This window comes from Eumetopias jubatus, unplaced genomic scaffold (genome assembly GCF_037043125.1).
Source record: "Eumetopias jubatus isolate StellerSeaLion01/CBP00866 unplaced genomic scaffold, mEumJub1_p1.0 scaffold_14, whole genome shotgun sequence".
Taxonomy (NCBI): domain Eukaryota; kingdom Metazoa; phylum Chordata; class Mammalia; order Carnivora; family Otariidae; genus Eumetopias; species Eumetopias jubatus.
The window spans coordinates 10,671,650-10,692,336 of NW_028274820.1; the positions used below are offsets into that span (position 1 = coordinate 10,671,650).

General features: G+C 39.4%; 2 protein-coding genes across 2 annotated transcripts; one reads left to right on the forward strand and one right to left on the reverse strand.

Moving 5' to 3' along the window:
* Nucleotides 1-4,933: 4,933 nt before the first annotated feature.
* Nucleotides 4,934-9,397, reverse strand: MRPL32 (mitochondrial ribosomal protein L32). The gene is made up of 3 exons (XM_028108868.2): nucleotides 9,259-9,397; nucleotides 7,708-7,892; nucleotides 4,934-5,475 (listed from the first exon to the last, which is right to left on the reverse strand). The coding sequence occupies exons 1-3, from the start codon at nucleotides 9,386-9,388 to the stop codon at nucleotides 5,221-5,223; spliced, it is 570 nt and encodes a 189-aa protein (XP_027964669.1). The 5' UTR covers nucleotides 9,389-9,397; the 3' UTR covers nucleotides 4,934-5,220.
* Nucleotides 9,398-9,573: 176 nt separating this feature from the next.
* Nucleotides 9,574-20,021, forward strand: PSMA2 (proteasome 20S subunit alpha 2). The gene is made up of 8 exons (XM_028108949.2): nucleotides 9,574-9,669; nucleotides 13,767-13,843; nucleotides 14,540-14,672; nucleotides 16,125-16,247; nucleotides 16,990-17,071; nucleotides 18,571-18,644; nucleotides 19,594-19,651; nucleotides 19,740-20,021. Exons 1-8 carry the CDS (start codon nucleotides 9,629-9,631, stop codon nucleotides 19,854-19,856), a joined length of 705 nt encoding a protein of 234 aa, XP_027964750.1. The 5' UTR covers nucleotides 9,574-9,628; the 3' UTR covers nucleotides 19,857-20,021.
* The last annotated feature ends 666 nt before the right edge of the window (nucleotides 20,022-20,687 follow it).

Consider the following 20,687-nt stretch of genomic DNA (forward strand, 5'->3'; position numbering starts at 1 on the left):
CATGTCTGAGGGAGGTGAAAGCCATTCTGGCTAACTCACAGGACACAACCTCTCTCCACTGCCAACGGTTTGAGTCAAGGGCCCTGGGGTGGCCCTTGCAATGAATGTGTGGGACTAAGGGAGGAAAACCAAAGAACCTTCATGAAGGCTAGGAAATAAGATTGGAACACATAAAGAAAAATGCCATGTTGCTATGCAGAAAGACTATGCCGAATTCACTAAGTTTTACGGTTAACATCCCATGCAAAGTCTCAAAGAATACAGAAGTAGACCTCTGTCTGTCTGTCCATCCATCATTTCATCACCAGTCTCCTCTTTTACTGTATAATGCCCATGAGCATAAACATGTTTGAGCTCTAGGTTTGCAGCACTCTAGCTTTTACCTCATTTCTCGACTACCTTGCGGAGGAAAGCTTTTGGAAAGAGCTCTCCGGGAACACTGCTTCCCTCCTCAGTCTACCTATTCTTCAGCCCAGTTCAGTCTGGCTTCTGCCGCCAACACTCAATGATACGGGTTTTGCCAGATCACAGAAGAGATTTGTCATGATCATGGGGCCTCTTCGATCCTCATTCCCCCCGCATTTGACAGAATGGGAACTCCCTCTTCTTGACATGCTTTCCTCTCTTGGGATCTGTGGCTGGACAACCTCCTGATTTCCTCTTCAGTTTAGGGTTCCCTCCTCTCTCTTGAGTACGTGCCCTGGATAACCTCGTTCACTTCCATGCCTTAAATATATGGCTTTGGTAGAAACTGACGAATGTCTCCGGCCTTGCAGGACCTGGCGGGTTGTTATTTCTCTGAAGAGGCAATGCAGCTCACCTGCTGCCCCCTAGTGAGGCGGCTCGGGATGCCTGGTAAATTGTGGCGCTTGGCCGGGTTTGGTTTCCAGGCTGAAACTGTCAAGCTGGTTCTGAGCTTCGGTAACAGGGTCTAGGAGACCAGATCACCTTGGCCTCCTAGCTTTCCTCCTGACCTGGCTCCAAACTGCAACCCTAACACTCCCTCGCAACTTCACGAACACGGAGAGGGCGAAGGCAAAGGGCGTCAACGGGTCAGGAGAGGAGTAGGGTGACACCAGGGCATGGCCCCCGCAGGATGTGTTTCCAAGCCGATATAAACAGCCCGGGGGCGCCAGAACATGCTCTCTGTTGCCCTCTGCTGTAGAGACGAGCGAAGCCAGCGGCTGGAAGAGACGACTCCCTTTAGAGAGGCAAGAGCTGAAACAGAATGCAATATAGGCCACAGGATGACACTGCTCCTCGCGGGCTGCAGTAAAGGCAGAACATCTATTTTTGTGTGTTTGCCAGGGAAAGGAAGCACTCATCACAGACAGTAGAGTTCTTGAGCACAGATTTAGAAATTCTGACGGACTATCTTGTCCCTGAAACGTAACAACTGCGTATCGGAGGGTGGGGGCTGGGATGGGAGAGTTCTGTAAAAGGAGTGTTAGTGATCCCCACACCGGGAATGTCTGAAAGTCCCCTATTTTTGTACTTCATAAAAGAAATCTTGAATTTACAAGTCATACCTCACAAATTATGAAAGAAAAAATGGTTCATATTTTTAATAGATTTATCACAGTTTCTTTAAATGGGAGTCATCCATAGTACACCGAGGTATCAAAACTCAGTTTACCCACAAAAAACATATATATTACATAATGCAAAAGTCCTCACGTGGGTATCTGCCTGTTTCATCGGAGTTAAGGTTTTGAATAAAGGAATTTGAAGAGAGGAGAGCCAAGACTTGCCCTGTCTTGAAACGGTTCTGGCTGCTGTGTAGGGGACAGACCACAGGAGATCAAGGTGGCAGCAAGGACAGCAGTTAGTGGGAGACTTTGATATTCTAGACAAGATAATGGGGGCTCTGATGGGGGTGGAAGCAGTGCAGATAGTGGTGAGTGGTCAGATTCTAAGTATATTCTTAAATATAGAACCAGTGGGATTTGCAGATTTGCTGCTCAGACTGAATGTGAGAGGGGAAGAGAGAGAGAGATAGCAAAGCCGATGACTGAGGTGGGTTTTGGAACTGAGCCAACTAGGAGAATGGAGTTGCCATCAGCTGGAATGGAAAGTTCTAGGGAGTAGGGGGAGTAGAACTGGGAGAGAAGGAATTCGGAGTCCGGGATCCTGAGTTTAAGATATCTGCTAGACATTCGACTGGAGATGCCATGGAGCAACAGAGCACGAGTCTAGAGTTCAGGGAGAGGCCCATGCCAGAAACATTAGATTGGAAGGATTCAACACACAGTGCTATTTAAGGCCCTAAGTCTGGATGAGATCACCAAGGATGGAGCCTTGGGCACTCTAAAGGCTGGGGAGAAGAGGAGGAACAGTAAGGGAGTCCAGAGGACACTCAGGTAGGAGAAAGGCTGTGAAGCCAAGTGAAGGCGCTGGGAGGGGAGTGAAGCCTGCTGAGGTGGTGGTCAACAAACAGCTCCAGATGGTTGATTCCAAGTCTGAGAGATGGGGTGCGCACTGCCCTGTGGAGGGGGCAGGCACAAAGACTTGGACAGACTGTGAAGGCCCGGGAGGGTTTAACGAGGAGCCTGGTTTTGACCAGGGGAGTGGTACAATCACAAGTGTGCTTTAAACTACCTTGGGGCAGTGACACTTAGAAGCATATATACCAGGTAGTGGGATACAAGGTGTGGTGGCGGAGAAAGGATTTGTAACTTTCGTTTATATACTTTGCATTGTTTCATTAACTACAATCATGTATCACTTTTGTAATTTAAAAGCTATCCAAGAAAATTAATTAGAAATGTGGGAAGACTGGAAACTAATAATTGGAAAGTGCATAGTAACAACAATTCAGGAGAGAGATACGGGGTTAGAAGGAGGACACCGGCAGGGAGATGGAATGAAGTCAGACACCAGATTTTCAGAACCTGGTGATCTGCTAGGACCCGGTTAAAGAGACAGGAAGATGGAGGGGGTGCTATTATGCTGAGGTGACATGCACCTCACCAGTCTCTCACAACTACAACATAATGAGAACCCTCGTGGAGACTTACTCTCCAAAAGTGCCTGGTAAAATGTCTCCACATCTTGAGGGCAGGCGTCAGGCAGGGAGGGGGATCATTTCCAATGTTCAGAAAAATTAACAAATCAGTTACATGAGTCATTTAATTCAAACTCATGATGCTTTTTTTTTCCCTGATAGCAAAAACTGGTAGTATGAAGTAATAAAATGTATTCAAAGACGACTTTAAGGGGACAACCTCTTTAAAAAAAAAAAAAGATACACTCTTTTAGGACATTGTTTCCTAGCAGAAACTAGACATCTGGTTTTGCTATCTAATTTGGGGATGTATTTTATGTAACATTTAGCTGTCCAAACAAGAAGTGACCCTGCCCACATATGCTCCCTGGGTCTCCCTGCATGTAGAGCACGCTGATAAATCAAAGGACAATGTATTAGCTAGGGGCACACAATTCCAACACTCTGCTAAACAGGCAGCTGAGATGCTGAGTAGGCAGTGGACGATTCAGGGGTGTACGGAGATGGCTTCAGATTTCAGGACTCACTGATTCCACCTGAAGTTTATTTATCTTGAGTTTGACACACAGCACTTCTAAAGCTCGTCAAGAGTTTAACAAATAATTATCTGCAGAGGAGTGCCTTAGTGTGAATACCCAGATAACCAATTCCTCCAGAATCTCCATTTCATGCTTAGATAGGACCAAACCTTGAAGAATTATTTACTGGGATTCCAACACTTTGGAAGTTTTAAGGATTTGTTTTTACTGAATTGTACTTCAACACAGTATTGGTCTATACTGTACCTCATGAAATTGATTCATTTTCCTTCTAGGGATACTAACATGGATTACTCCATCACAGAATTGTCATGAAGTACCACAGGAGAGACGGCCCTCAGGTTTTAGTACCGAGATAGTTGTGTATTTCTGGAACATGTTTCTTACCTTGTGAAGATTTATCCATATAGGTTCTTTCAAGGGAAAGAAAACTTGAGTTGAATTCACTGTTTCCAATAAGTATTCAGGCTAATGGGGCATGCATTTTATTTAAATCTATCTCTAGGCTTTATATTATTTTACCTACTGATTTTCCATTTAACTGTAATTCCCTTATCTCAGTGTGTGTTTTTTTTAAAAGATTTATTTATTTTAGAGAGAGAGTGGGTGTGCACAAGTGGGGGGAGGGGCAGAGGGAGAGACTCTTAGGCAGACTCCCCACTGAGCAGGGAGCCTGATGCAGGCTCCACCTCAGGACCCTGAGATCCTGACCTGCCCCGAAACCAAGAGTCGGACGCTCAACCGACTGTGCCACCCAGCTGCCCCTCTCAGTGTGTTTTAATAACTTATCTCACTTTTTTTTTTTTGAATGAGGCAGGAAACACATAAAATAGTAAACTTCGGGTTCAGGATAGATACAAGAATGGGGCAGGGAGAGGGAAATTTGAAATGAATTACATTAAGTTAAAGAGACCATTTTTACAAAGAGATAAATATGATATAATGAAAAATAAAGGGATATATTAGAAAAAAAATGCAGAAGACAACATTCTTAATACATGTTCTGTATACTAGTGAATCTACTCATAACTCCTTTTAAAAATCTCTCCCCAAACTATAAAATGCAAATCTCATGAGCCGTCTAACGAATTCTGAATGTCATTTTGATTTAGTGTAAAATATGAACAACTATTTCGAAGGAAATTAACATCATACATCCCATATAAAGTGAATTCCACCAAAGGCAATTTTAATTTGCTAAAACAAAACTGAACAGAACAAACCTCCTCTTACTGCCACAACCACCATCTTAAAAAATACCCAAAATTCAAATAACTCATTTCCAGGTGTTACTTAAATGAAAGTATCTGTGTATTTTTGTGTAAGAAAAACCACTGGCTGGCAAACAAACAAAATCAGAATCAAAACACGTAATTCTTGCTATGAATTTTAAATCATTTATTTTTCTGTACTGGAAATTTTATGTTTACTTAAAACCTTACAGTATAACAGAAAACAGACATATTAACACATTGTGCCTCTGTATAAGCAAGTATTTTCAGAGTTTACTCCTGGTATTTTCTTCAAATTACCCCACAAAACTAACTGCTTTGAGAGAACATTTTACACTAGATTGATGATTTAAAAACAAGCTCAAAACCAACATGAAAACAAAGAATTCTCCTCTTTCAGGACAAATGTTTTTTATGAAGGTATCCTCTTCAAACACCTTTGGTCTTAATTCTGGGTGAACCAGGATGGTCGCTTCCTGTCTCGTTCAATGATTCTCTTACCGCGATCTTGTTCAGACGGTGCCTCTCCTGTGTACAGCACCACAGTCTCCACGGAAGGAGCCTTAAAAGGGCCCCCTTCTTGTTTCCCTATCTGTCTTCTGATTTCTGCAGTCTCCTTACACACTTTCTCATAGCAATAGCCACAAAGGACATGTTTCAGTTTCAGGTGACCACATTCAGGACAAACGTCAATATTGTTCTTTAAAAAAAACAACAGAAACATATTTTAACAAGAGGCGTAACAATGCACACGTAATCATGGACAGGAATAATGCTTGCATTTGAACTTTCTTGGACTGTTCATGTTGCATAAGGTCATATACCATCTAGTTCAACCTCACTTTACTTTTTTTTTTTAAAGTAGGCTCCATGCCCATTGCAGAGCCCAACTTGGGGCTTGAACTCACAGCCTGAGATGAGATCAAGAATTGGACACGCAACCGACTGAGCCACCCAGGCGCCCCTCAACGTCACTTTAAAAGGGAAACTGAGGACAAACAAGTTTGAGTTAATAGAAAAAGTGGGACTAGAACTCAGGTCTACCAACTGTGAACCTGGTACATTTTCACTTAAACACAGCAGCCATGTTAGATAAAATGATACTCTATTCCCCCACCTTCAAATACTAAATATCTAATAAGGAGTTCTTCAACACAATGGGAGGATCCATACAGCCAGCATCTTAATAATGAGACCAAGGGAAAGGGAACTCACTTTTTTTTTTTTTTCGGTCTACCCCTGGGGAAAACAAGGTGACAAACTTTACAGTTGGCTCCCCTGATTTATCAGTGTAACTTAAATTCCTGTATGAAGCCTCTGGTGGACTAGAGCATATGGTGTAGTAGCTGGTATATGGTATAACTTTTTCTTTTTTACGAATGAACACTGCTTATTCCTTAATGTAAAACTCCCTTGTTACGCTACAATTTGAGAATGAGTTTTTACACACATCTACCCAACTTTCATAAGACAATTACAACCTCTGAAGAAATCCTTTCAATGTGCTCTAAAGGTAGATTTGAGGTGGAAAAGAACAATTTTAAGTAGGAGCAGCAAAGAAATTCCAAACACTTCATAAGATTAACATATATACGTTTGTGAGGCAATGACAAAAAAGAATTGCATTTTCTGAAAGGAGTAAAGAACCTTGTAAATGACTTGCCTCACCAACTTCTCATCTTCCTTGCTACACTGGACATCGGATTGCATGTCTAACCGAAGGTGTGGGAACGATACAACTGGTGCTCTCTTCCTGATCAAAGCACCAGCATATTATACTATGTGTAGCTGGAAGCAGTTCAGTGAAGAAAATGAATCCACAGGGTGCTATTCTTTTCCCTCAGAATAAACGCAGTGAGGGAATTCATGGAACAGCTTACCCTCATTCTTCAAATTTTAAATTCTCTCAACCAGATTGTATATATTATTGTTTTAATGACATACTTTTCAGTTTCAGACTTTAAGTCCAGTTCCAAATGTGACTCAGTAATACTTTTTGGCTTGAGTTCTAAGGGCCTGGTTTAATACTGAATGTTGGTAGTTTATGAAGTCAATTCTTTGTTCTTGAGTTTCATCTGCAGGGGAATGTCATGGAGCAAACAGTAACTCAGATCATGGCTGTTAAAACCATCAGTTAACAAATCAAAGGTAATAAACACTGTAATTTTTGTTTACTAGATCGATGAAGAGTATTTCCATGGGGGCAGAGAGAAGGGGTGGAATGGGAGTGGAGATCTGGAATTGTCTGAGGACAGGAACACACCAGAAAGTTTCAAGAGAAGAGTTCAAGGATCAGACTGCCTAGGCTCACATCCTCCCTCTATCACTTAATAGTTGTTTGTGACTACAGGCAAATTCTTTTTGCCTCATTTTTTTTCAATCCTAAAAATGAGCAAAGCTGTATTTACTTTGAAGGGCTATTGTGAGGATTTGGTGAGATAATTCACATAAAGCACTTAGACACATCAGGGGCACTTAACAGATGTTAGCTATTTTTATTACCTACCTAAGGATTTTTTTTTCACCGTATTTTATTTGTCACAGTGAGGGATAGAATAAATATGTATGGGTTAGTACAACTTGAGATCTAATATACCTACTGCTTCTGACTTTAATTTTAGACTTTGCTATGATTAAGTTTACCCACATATGACTCCAAATCACCAGCTCCTAACAAAAGTCACATAGGTTATTCACAAACTAGTCCTCCGTCCAGACTCCAGACTCTCTCCTTGACTGTGGTCCTAATATTTAGGCTACGAGACAGTAGACACATAAACATACACAATGAGAATGCTATTATTTTATTTAGGCCAGAGGGAAGTACATGTATAAGCTCTAAGAATGATTTACCCATAGGCTACGTAAGTACCAAGAGGAGATGCAGTGGGGGATTTGAGAGAAAGCACACCCACAAAAATCAACATATTACCTTAACTTTAATAAGCTTCTGAGGGTTTCTTCTCCTACAGCGGTTAACTTCAATGCTGCGTCTGTTCTTAGGAGCTGCCATCCAAAAGATACTACTATCGGAAAGGCTGAAAACCTCCTTACTTCCATTGGTATCATTTGCTGGTTTTGTAAATATAGCTGGACCTTGGACTGCTAATGCCGGTCCTACAAAAACAAAAGGTGGAAATACACCATGGATTTCTAGTTTCTAAATGACTCCTTACATATCATCCTCCTTAACAATCAACAGTGATATGTCAATAGACACATAAAATCTAGAATATTATACTCAAGAGACATTAAACAGAAGCTTTAGCTATTGAAATACACTAAAACTTATACATAAAGCAATTTTAAACAACATGAATAGAATTTTTTCTTAGAGGCACCTGCTGAAATGAATCAGTAAAATTCTACCAAGAGTTTCTCACCTTCTGAAATACACAACTCAGGGGTTTAGTAGTAAACATGAATAAATCACTCAAACTGTCCACATTCTGCTTGGTAGGTAGTTCCTATTTACTTTACCAGTAAATCTAAGCTTGAGATTCCCAAAATATATTTCCAACCTGCACTCAGGTAACTGCCTCTTGGCACCTTTTTATTATATACCAACGGAGTTAGTTCCTTTGTCATACAGCCTGGTAGGCCCTTTAAGTCACTTAGTTCTTCATAATACTTGATTACTGTCCGTTCTCTAGAGAAAAGCACTAGCTCACCACTCATGCTATTTACTTATATGACTACCAACGTTTCAGTTTTGCTTTATCCTTTCCCTGCTCTTCCTCAGACCTAGAATATGTGGAGCTCTTAAAAAAACATACAAAGCTGTCTAACATTTAGCAACGGGTATTTCTTTTCAATATATCCGTTAAGGACTGCGAAGCACAGCTCAATGGTGACCAGCACAAGCTCTGGCCGGCCTGTGTGACCTTGGGACCTTCGTGAGCCTACTTCCTCAGCTGAAAAGCGGTGATACCTAACGGGATGGTGTGGAGATTTCCCAGGAAGCACACGTAGGCTCTGGCTTATCATGGGCTCTCCGTTCAGACTCCCTGGGTATTATGTTCGGTATACCTTAGAAATAAACGTAGACTGTAAATGACAAAACAATGACAATTTTAACATCCAAGATCCTTCTAACTAAAATTAGTTTCCGGGGAAAACAGAGGGATCAGCAGGATTCAACTGCAGAGCTCAAACACCACAAAGGAGGACACGCTGCTTCGGGGGGTGGGAGGACTGATACGGAAACAAGATCTAGATAGTGTCGAACCTGATCTAAGCTAAAAAGCTTGGTTACATTCTGTGTATGAATGGGACAATCAGTGGACTTTCTCTGTCTTCTGGGGTTGGGGAAGGCAAAACCAACCGCTTCCAGTTTCTAAGTAAGGCATTACCCCGGACAACGTCCCCCACGCGCCGCGGAGGATCAAAACGCGGGAGGAGCGCGAAATATAAGCTGTTGTCTACCAAGCTGCCCGGAGGCCCCTCATCCGATCTCTTTTCCACGGCGGCCTTCCTTACGTACCCCACGGAGGACTGGGAAAACCTGGTCCGCTCTGCCGAAGTTTCCGCTGTAGTAGTTCCCAACAGCTCCGGAGGAGTCCCCGGGCTGCCGGCCACGGTGGGACGACAAGCACCAGCATGGCCGACGCCATCTTCCTCGCCCGAAGACCACGCCCACCTCGCTGCTGTGTCCCGCCCCCACCTCGAGCATGCGCACAGACGCAGAGTCTGGCAAACCTGGCTGCTGGAACTACAACGCCCAGCATGTCCCTGGAGCGTCTCTGACTCTCCTCCAATCAGAGAGAGAGAAAGGAAATCGAGGTGAGGGGAAATGGAAAGAAACCGGCTCCAGTGCGCATGTGTGCGGATGTGCTTTGGCACTCCAGGTAAAGATGGCGGAGCGCGGTTACAGCTTTTCGCTGACTACATTCAGGTATGGAAGGGGCTCCCAAAGTCCTCCGCGGAGCGGAGGTTCTAGGAGTTCCCTCTGCCCCGTTTTTTCCGTCCTAGTCTCTGGCTTGATGTTTCCGGGGGGCCCAGTAGGAAGTAGCGATGGAAATGCGACTTTGCAAAGTCATTTTCTTGGCCCGCCCGCGGCCTGGGAGCAGCGGTGCTGGGAAGCAGCGGGAACTCGGGTTTGGGGATCCAGGGCGACCTTGGGGCTGCGGGAGGGTAAGGTCCTCAACTAGCGATTTCCTTTCGCTTTGGGGACTGGAGAATAAGGCAGTTTTGGATTAGGTGCCTCCGGGTGTCCCGTTCGGAACTCAGGATTTCCTTCCTGACCTGTAGGCCTGATTGGGGAGCTTCTGGACCTTGGAATCTTGGTCAGATCTTTGGGGTCCTTTTTTTTCTCTTCGGAAAACCGCATCGTTACAGTTTGGTCTGAGTCTTACAGTCTCCATTTGGTACTTCGAAATCTCTTCCCACTTTCGGTTTCTTCCATGCCCCTGTTAGAACTTTAAGGACTAAAAATGAAAGCGCTAATCTTCCTGTCAGCTAGTGTTTGTGGGCCCCAGACTACGAGGTTACATTTCCGTTTTGGCCATATTTTGGAGGGTGAGGAGGATATGTTTACTTTACAAAAGATTGTAGGCTTTTCTATTTTAGAACAAGGGATTAATAATAGTACATTTTTCAAAATACGGTTGAGATAAAACTATTGTTCCAAATGTAAGAAAACCATCAGCGAAGCGTTTAATAAATCGACCCGGTAATGATTTAGTTTGACCATTTTCTTACGGATCAGTAATCTCCCATTTAGTTGAAATGCGGTTCTCTCTGACAGCTGAAGGCAAGCGGGATCCAACTTGTTGAGTACTTTCTTGTGTGGGTGCACTTAACCTACTCTATTTCTTTCTACTACCATGTGTGATACATGTTATTTCAACATCTTACAGATGAATTAACCACAGGCTGAACAAATTAAAACTTGTCCAAGGTCATAGATGAGTAGCTGAGTTCACATTCGAACTGGGTTCTTTCTGATGATAAAATTAATACACTTCCTATTACTGTATGGTGTCTTTTTAAAATACTAAAATACTTTCCTTACACTTGGCAGTTTTCAATAATAAATGAGGATTTTTTTAACTTTTGTCTGTAACAACATACAATGATAGAGAACAGTGTTTGCTAAATAATCACTCTTCATGTTTGTGAACAAAGCAAACTTGGTTCTTTAAGAAGGTGTAATCCTTTCTTTAGGATAAGTGGAGCTGAAACATAAAACATCATCAGGGACTGAATACATCTGTAATAATTTATTAAAATAAACTTGTTTTTTAACATAATGGTTCAACTCTTTTGATTTAAAAATTTTGTTTCTAGCCTATTGTAATCAGAATTAAACTATAGTGGTGGAAGTTATGAGGCTATATGATAGGATGAAAAAGTATTCTTGTGGATTACATTCAGTTGAGGATATGAGTAAACAAATTGGTGTCTACTAATCTATTCTGAAAAAAAGTTTTTCTCTTAGAAATTTTTATTAAAAAAGAGTAAAAGAAGAAACATAACTGTAGATTGGATCGTCAGGAAAAGCCAGTGCTTGGGGGTGAATTGTGAGACCAGAAGGTGAAAAAAGCCAACTATTTGAAGATTTAGGGGTAGAGAGACTGGTGGACAGAGGAAAGAGGATATGTGAAAGTCGTGAAGTTGGGAAAGAGCTTGAACTACAGGAATTGATAATAAGGCCAATCAACAAAGTTGAGGATTGAGTGACAGAGTATCCATAATTTTATGCAGATGAAAGAAATGACCTTCTGAAATTCAAGGTTATATTTGTGCTAGAGGGTAGTGAGCAACGAGTTAGCGTGGGTAGGGCCACTCTCACAGAGCCCTGGTTATATTTGTGCTAGAGGGTAGTGAGCAACGAGTTAGCGTGGGTAGGGCCACTCTCACAGAGCCCTGTAGACCAGAATAAGAAGTTTGTATTTTAGGTGAACCAGGGAGTTATAGCATTTAAGTGAGAGGTGATGTGGTACAATGGTAACTCTGGCTAGGGGGATTGAAGTAAGAGTGGAAAAGAGGAAAACTGGTTAGAAGGCTGTATCAGTTATCCGAGGTAGAGATGCTGGTTACTTTGGAATGGGCTAGTGGCATGACTGACTACAAAGATTGTTGATTGCTCAGTGAGCTCAAGACTGGTGAGCTTTCATATAGGAAGATGCAATGGTAGATGTGTGTGCAGGTGATTGTGGGAACAGAGAGAAGATATATTTAAGTTTACCTGAGCCTTTAAAATGTTCCCCAGGAGTATTTGAGTTAGATTTTGAACAATAATTGAAAGCTGGATGGACCCAGTGAGTCATGATAGGATTATTGAAATAGTGACTAATAAAGTAAAATATGTGCAGTCTAATTTTAAAAATTTAAATACCTTTGATGTTATTTCACTCAAGTTAACTAATTTTGTCATTTAAGAGTCTTTAAACTGCCACACCTAGGCTTATTCCATATATAGGTCTGGTTGTGTCTCTGTCAGCCAAATGATTGTGATTCCTGGAATAGGTTATATGTTAGAATATTGACCGAACAGAGCTTCCTCACACTTTGTTGAGGAAGACAAACGTTGTAAGACTAATTTAAGCATGATGAATCTTAGCCAGAGAGGAAGTATGGGACATCATAGGCATGAGCGTATGGGATTCAACCTAGTCTGGATGGTCAGGACAGCTTCTCTAAGAACATGACATTTCTACTAAAGATTGAAGGATGACCAGGAGAGAGTTCACCAGAGGAAGGTGAGATGCATTCCAGACAGAGATGTTAGTTTATCAAAGGGGTTTTTGAATTCTTAAGAGTGGTCTGTGTGTCTGGAACAAAGTTGAGGATTGAGTGACAGAGTATCCATAATTTTATGAAGATGAAAGAAACGACCTTCTGAAATTCAAGGTTATATTTTCATTAGTAGACTGGAGATATAGACCAAGCTGTGTCATTCTAGACAAATTACTTTCACTCAAAAACTTTTTCTTTAGGGCGCCTGAGTGGCTCAGTTGGTTAAGCGACTGCCTTCAGCTCAGGTCATGATCCTGGAGTCCCGGGATCGAGTCCCACATCGGGCTTCCTGCTCAGCGGGGAGTCTGCTTCTCCCTCTGACCCTCTTCTCTCTTGTGCTATCTCCCATTCTCTCTCTCTCTGAAATAAATAAATAAAATCTTTAAAAAAAAAAACCTTTTTCTTTATCTGTAAAATTAGGTTAGTCTGTGAATTTGTAGTGTTTTAACTTAACAACTGGATTGAAATAAAGTATGATCTTAAAAGCCAGTTCAGGGCTAGTAATTGGCTACAAAACCCATGGAATCAGATATGTTAAGTATCACTAGCTCATAGCTTCTAGAAATAGCCTTACATAGAAAATACTTTGTCATGGGTGATAACAAAGTCTTACATCTTAGGCCATGCCTACTTTCTAAAATGTGTAACTCCCCTCACACGAAATATATGCTGTTGTTTAACAGACACATACATGTTCTTAATAACGTAACTGTTTGGTATTTACTTACTGCTAATTTTGTGCCAGGAACAAAAGGCATCTCTTTATTTAATCTTCACAACAATCTTTTGAAATAGGTACAGTACTGTTATCCCCACTGTGAAAACTGAGACACAGTGGGGTTAAGTAACTAGCCCAAAGTCAGAAGGTTGGGAAGTGGTAAAAGGCAAAAACTAATGATGTAATATATGGTGATTAACATAACAATAAAAATTAAAAAACTAATGATGTACTGTATGGTGATTAATATAACAATAAAAAATTTAAAAAAAAGGCAACAGTAATGATGATGTTGCTTTTAAGAAACAGACAAGAAGCGGGGGGTGGAAAGGAAAAATAAGGGCTTCACTATGAATATGTTCAAATTGCCTGGTAAACTCAATTTCTGTACAGCTTTATAATGTGAAAGCTCAGCTGTTCCTTGATATTTGGTTAATGGATTTGACCTATATATCTGCCCTCTCTCTCAGATATTTCTATTATACATATTTGAAGATATGTGAATTTAGCAAATACCTTTGTTTCTTTTTAAGCCCATCTGGTAAACTTGTCCAGATTGAATATGCTTTGGCTGCTGTAGCTGGAGGAGCCCCTTCAGTGGGAATTAAAGGTAATTAAATGTTTCATTCATTTCAGATGCCTGTTAATAGTTCTAAAGTTCTTTTGGAATTAATTAGTAATTAATACAAATAAATAGCTAGGGCAGCATAATTTTTAACAGTTCTTTCTGTTGATTTACAGTATTTTGAAGTTTAAAAAAAGTAATAAGCCAGTAAGTCTAAGAAGATGGTTAAAATTTTTTTTCAAAATAAATGTAGCTCCTTTATCTCTTAGTTGTAATAACAGTTAGGCTTTCCCATTGAGAAAACTGAATATTCTTTTGTTTTTCTGCTAATTATATATAGTTTTTATCCTTTCTATAATTTAGAAAGTTAATGATAAAACTTAATCTAAAGATATACCCCCTTTTTTTTTTAAAAGCCCGTATCATTGATTAAATTTCAAATTATAAAAACAGTAGCCAAGTAGGCAGGAGTCTATTATTTTAAAATGTATGGACCCTTAGGTGTCCTGGAATAACTTGAAGAGATGTTGGGTAATGCATTTAGCTATAGGGATTCCTTAGCACAATATAGATGACCAGTAAGGGAAAAATGGATTTACTGTTTCTTAGGTGATTTTAATATAGAAAAGGTTTTATAAGGAAGAGGAAATAAAGGAGTTTGGATGAATTGCATCCATAATTAGAAAACTGTTGAAGCAGAGTCTTTAAGTGATTAAACATTTAGCACTTTTTTTTTTAAAGCTGCAAATGGTGTGGTATTAGCAACTGAGAAGAAACAGAAATCCATTCTGTATGACGAGCGAAGTGTACACAAAGTGGAACCAATTACCAAGCATATAGGCCTGGTGTATAGTGGCATGGGCCCAGATTACAGGTACTTTTACACTATTTGTTGTTTTTTCACCATTGTACGAACTGTTTGTAATTGTACCTTGAGGAGAAAAATCAAGGGATGTTTTTCCTTTAATCTCCCAACCCTTTATTTTTGTACTTTGTTTAGCAACCGCAGCATCATTGGCAGCAGAATTTAGCTTGCCTGCATGGACTACACGAAGGGTCGCTTTAAGGATAACTCAGTGCCACTCCGTTGTAAAAGAGGAGATCCAGTACTTCTCTTAACCTCTGTTTAGTGATCTTTCCCTTCTGATCACAACCCCTCTACTATCCAAGGACGAGGCTGTTCTCTAATGCATTTTAAAAACAAAAGCAATAGAACTTATAATAAACTATATTTAAAAAAAGTTATCAGGCAGCAAAAGAAAGCAAGCATTACCATTCAGAGTTAACCCCAGTATATTTATTTGTGTTCTTAGCAAAGGGACAGAATTCTCAAAGGCCACTGGAGTGAAACATCAGGGCCTTTGTTATATAAGGGTACTAGCAAGTTGAAAGAGATTGGCAGCTTTCTGTGTTTGTCATTTACCAAGTAAAAAGGGTATTTTAATTACTTCATTCCTGATTTTTGGGAAACAACACAGGTAGAACCGAAGTTTCACTCAGAAAAAGCAACGGTGTTGCTGGAATGTGGTCAGGCTTCACTACAGTAGATCCTATTACCCTTGTATGGAAGGGATGCCGCAGTGTACTCACGGAATACACTGATAGGACAGGAGCACTGAGGATAAACTGAGTCTTATACCAAGGGGAAATGTGCATAGGTCAGATCCGCAGTACAGGAGCAGGTAAAGGTACATTCTGTTTGTCTTGCTAATGTTTTTGATTATCATACACAATATTCTTGATATTTTTTAATAATTAAAAAAATTTTTTAAGTTATGGATAGTTTCTTGCTGTTCCTTAATCTCTGAAGGGTACTCTTTGAAGTGAAATCTGTGGAAAGGATGGAAGCAGAGTGAAAAAAAATGTGTGTGTACGTTGTGTGTGTGTGTGTGTGTGTGTACGTACGTACATACGTGTACTATCGTGGGCTTTTGTGTGTTTTGGCTTGACTGAGATATAAAGACAAGATGACTGCCCTCAGGAAAGGGGGCACAATCTTGAAGAAGCCTTGGAGGGAGGTAGAGCTCCCATTGTGTACGCTAAATCTATTACTGCCGAGCTGAGTGGTACCCCTTGTCGCTAATTTTCTTCCGTTTGTCTTATCTTTGACACATCTCCTATGGCTCAGCTCCTCTGTGTTGCTCTGGTGTCTTCTTGTAAGTTAACTGGAATCAGATATCAGAGCAAGACTAGCTTTGAGCTGATTGCTACTATTACACAGATACATATAAGTCTTGTGCTGTACGTATATATCTATAGGAGGAGAAGAGTCGTTAAATAACAGAGTGTCGAGATTTTAATTAAATCTTACTTCCTTGTTTGTTAGAGTGCTCGTGCACAGAGCTCGAAAACTAGCTCAGCAATACTATCTCGTTTACCAAGAACCCATTCCCACAGCTCAGCTGGTACAGAGAGTAGCTTCAGTGATGCAAGAATACACTCAGTCAGGGTAAGTTGGTTTTATTATTTGAAATGTGTCATGAATTAGAAAAAAGAAACCATTTTAGAAGAGTGGATATATTTAAAAAGGGGACTTACTATTCCTGTATTTATTTAATAGGTAGAGAAGATCACTATGATGGATATTTCTGATCTTAATTGGATCTAGAACATTTTCTTAAGGAAAAAATTAGAGTGATTTCTTGATATAATTGCAGAAAGCAGCTTCTAGATAATTTTCTTTTGCCAGTGATTAAAACACTTCTTTATGGGCAGACAGTGATTGCTGCTTCCAAACTTATCTTTCCAACCAGAAATGATTATGAGCACATGATGAAAGCAATAACTCTTTGATACATCCATATTCTTTTAATTCTCGAATCTGGGTGTGCATGTGGATGAGATGGTATAAAGGTAGTTGCTGATACATAAAGCTAGTGGAAAAGCTGCATTTTTTGAAAGTTGTCATTTTGCTAAGACACAAGATGTTACTCCAGATTTATTAACCCCGATATTTGTGTCTCTCCATTTACCAAAATGATTTGATTAGTGTTCCTTAGTACCATAAAGAGAATTTGTTTTGAATTGATTTGTTCAGAAGGGTATGAAATCCTTCTTAAGGAATTTACAAGACTAATTCATTTTACCTGATGATATGCTTCATTAATACTTAAGAGTATTAATAAATCCTTACCTTAGGTTGACTTTAACACCATGAAGATGCCAAGTAATTTCATTTTTCTTTTTTTCAGTGGTGTTCGTCCATTTGGAGTTTCCCTACTAATTTGTGGTTGGAATGAGGGGCGACCATATTTATTTCAGTCAGATCCATCTGTAAGTATCATCAGACATATTGGAGGGATTTGTTAAAGTACTCTTTGAACATCTAATAAAAACAATAACCACGAAAAGTTTAAAATTTAGCAGTATGTCCTTTTTTCTTTTCCACTGGGGCTTTAGAATGTATGGAGTAGTGCATATTCATTTGCACATTTAAAATGTTGGTAATACAGTCTCGTGATGAAGAGGGTACATTAGTTCTGCCCTGTTTTTCTGCCTTTTCTTATTCATTAACCTCACATACTTGAATGATTTGTTGGAATAGTTGTTATCAAATCTCTTCAAGTTGGTGGAATTTTGTTACTTTGACAAATGTGATGAAAAACTTGTGTCTAGAGGACAGTGCTGTGCTCCTTGCTATCTATTTAATCCTGGGGCTGGCTTGAGTGGGACTCTTCCTGCACAAACACAGATGTAACTCGTGAAGCCAGTGCTCTGCAAAGTGGGTGAGCTTGTCTCTTTGAAAGCAGAAGATTGGTATCTGAGTTAGAAGGTGTTTGTAGATGCTGCTGCTGCTTCACAACCATCTCATTTGCTGTGAGGGAAACCAGAGGAAAAAAAAATCATGATTAGGAACGGATCTTTCCAAGTGTGTGGATCATTAAATAATTACAAGTTCATCCAGTGTCAATCTTAAACTCTAACCTTGTAATCTGAGAAAGCAAAAAAAATATTTTGGTTGGCTGTTACTTAAATGAGAAAACTTAAGTATTTTGAGAGGTAACCGTGTCTGTGACCCCATCTCTGAGCTGCTGAAGCTAAATGACAAGCCCTCTTCCCTTCCTTCCATTGGGGTAGCAGAAGCCACCGTCACTGGCATCCAGGTTTCATTTTTTGCCCTTTTCTTCCCTGTTCTATCTAAAAGGCAGCTGTTTTAAAGTATGTTTCTTTAAGTGTTTTTCTTGTGTGTGTGCATATGTATTTTTTTCAACAGATGAGGCCATGTTATACACAATTTATTGCTGCTTTCATTTAATGTTAGGTTATGAAATACCAAAACTGAAATAATTTTAATGAAATGCTGTCTCTTTTTAATTTATTCAGCAGTAATAAAGACTTGCTCATCATTTTTCATACATATATGATAGATTTTTAGAGCCCTTCAATCCTAGTAAGCTGAAATAATACTTTTGCTTATTTGCCTTAAGTTAACCTGTTTCCTTTAACTGACTTTCTCACATAAATTGTATACCATGAATTACACATATTCAAAATGTACAGTTTAATGAGTTTTGATGGGTGTAAATACCTGAGAAAGATGTCACTACAATCCAAATACTGAACCTCTCCATAACCTCCTGAAGTGTCTTCATGCCTTTTTGTTACTTACCTTTTCTAAAAATAGTCTATTTTGTGACATATTCCATTGCATTCCAATATTCTGTGAACTTAGAAGTCAGAGACAAATCTATAGAACTAAAGAAGAAATGGCAGGGTGCTCTAGTAAGATTAATGATCTAAAATATGGCTTATCCTCTTCTCTTCCTGATTAGGGAGCTTACTTTGCCTGGAAAGCTACAGCAATGGGAAAGAACTATGTGAATGGGAAGACTTTCCTCGAGAAAAGGTAGGCTAACTGTAACTAGATTTAGCCAGTTTACTTCGTGGTTCTCAGCTCTCCTTAAATCATTAATATGAATCTAAACACATTTGTTTTATTACTTTGTATTCAAATACTCATTTGTGTAGCCTACTTAGAAATAAAATAAACAAAAACTTCTCTCCACCCTGGCTTCCTAGTCTTCAGTATATTAAGTGGTAATACTAGATATTTAAGAACTTTTCTTTCTACATTCTTACAGTTGTTTCCTAAACGTTGTTTCTAATTTTTACTTTGTTTCTTCTCCTACAATCTAAAAAAAAAAATGAAAAATCGTTGGATTTGGAGTAAGAAATTTGCGAGGAAAGTTTAAGTGAGTTAAGTGATAATAGTTTACATTATGACAATTATAGAAAAAAATTGTGAAGCCAAATACCTGGTATTAATGGTAGATTAAATATATGCTATATATGCTTGATGAAAAGTGGAGTACTATGTAAAAATCTGTCACTACCATAGCACAACAACCTGCTCTTATTTCCAGCTGTGTTCTGGACTCAGCATTAGTCCACCATTTTGAATGGCAGAAGTTTGTAATTGACTGGAACCAACAGATGAACCTTCTCAGTACATTTTTCACATAATGTTAAGATTACTAAAAATCTTAAACCTGGGATTAATTGGTACACTTAAATAATTTCAAGATCTTTCTTAAAGCACTTTCCTTTTACATATTAATAGTGAGTCTTCAAACATTTCACGGGTTACAAGCTTCATGATTTTAGGAATGCACGCCAAATAATTCTTATTTGGGGACAGCTATTGCAGTGAGTGGACTAAAAGAATTAATCTGTAGCTTAGTGTTTTTAGGAGTGTTTTAGATTTTTAAAAATTCTTAATGCTGCTGTCAGGTTTAAATAATCATAAATAATGTAAATTGTGCCATAAATCATTGTTTTTTCAAAAAATTCTTTAGATATAATGAAGACCTGGAACTTGAAGATGCCATTCATACAGCCATATTAACCCTAAAGGTTAGCACAATTTCTAACAATGGGATTTATAATGAGTTTTATAAGTAAATGCTTGGAAAATTGACCTTTTGCCCTCCCTCTTCAATAGGAAAGCTTTGAAGGGCAAATGACAGAAGACAACATAGAGGTTGGAATCTGCAATGAAGCCGGATTCAGGAGGCTCACTCCGACTGAAGTTAAGGATTACTTGGCGGCCATAGCATAATAACTAAGTGACTGAAAAATCCGGAATTTCAGATAATCCCTCTACTTAAACATGTTTAAAGTATGTTTTGTTTTGCAGACTTTTTGCATACTTATTTCTACATGGTTTAATGGACTGATGTTTTTAAAATGACACTTATAAATCATAATAAACTGTTAAATCCAACTTCCAGCTTTTTAGGAGTTAGTAAAATTTTGAAATAGTCATTTCCTGCTTTTTATCACAGTTGACTTCTGGAAACTGCATTGCAGAGCAGAATGGTGAAATCACTTGTTAGTCTTCATGCAATTTTGGTTCAGTCAAATCTTGCTACACTCTTTACTGTCAGATGTTGTCTCTGTGTCAGTAAAGCAAAATGCTGATTTTGGTAAACATCACTGCGTTTAGAGCTGGGAGAATCTAATGCTTTCGTGGTTTCATGAGACGATAGGAAGCATAGGTGTTTTGTAGGTGCTGTTAGGTGTGCATCAGTGAAACCCAAGGACACAGGTTGCACTCGAGCTGTGAAGGGTGCTAGGCCCAAGAGTCTCCTATAGGAAATCCGTGATGCAAGTAAATAAAAAATGGTGGACTGGTTTCTGTTGGTTTCTCCATCACAAGTAGGTAAACGTATTTAAAAGGAGTCCCTTAGATTCTACTAGACTTTTTAAACTCAAGGATGAACATAAGTGCTGGAAATAAAATCCTAATATTTAAACATCAAAGCTATGGCTTAAGGCTCTCCCTCATTCATGTAAGCTCAGTGTAATCAGAACCTTTGCTGCAAATTAAGGCTTGTACAAGTAGGCAAATAATGTGAACTCTATTTTTATTATATGTGAAGACATACAG

Excerpts from the sequence above, each read along its gene's own strand:
- MRPL32 (XM_028108868.2), bottom strand. The coding sequence starts at position 9,388 with ATGGCGTCGGCCATGCTGGTGCTTGTCGTCCCACCGTGGCCGGCAGCC. Across the intron at positions 7,893-9,258 it reads TTTTCCCAGTCCTCCGTGGG|GACCGGCATTAGCAGTCCAA; the intron begins GTACGTAAGGAA and ends TTGTTTTTGTAG. Across the intron at positions 5,476-7,707 it reads AGAAGCTTATTAAAGTTAAG|AACAATATTGACGTTTGTCC; the intron begins GTAATATGTTGA and ends TTTTTTTTAAAG.
- PSMA2 (XM_028108949.2), top strand. The coding sequence starts at position 9,629 with ATGGCGGAGCGCGGTTACAGCTTTTCGCTGACTACATTCAG. Across the intron at positions 14,673-16,124 it reads GGCATGGGCCCAGATTACAG|AGTGCTCGTGCACAGAGCTC; the intron begins GTACTTTTACAC and ends CTTGTTTGTTAG. Across the intron at positions 17,072-18,570 it reads TATTTCAGTCAGATCCATCT|GGAGCTTACTTTGCCTGGAA; the intron begins GTAAGTATCATC and ends CTTCCTGATTAG.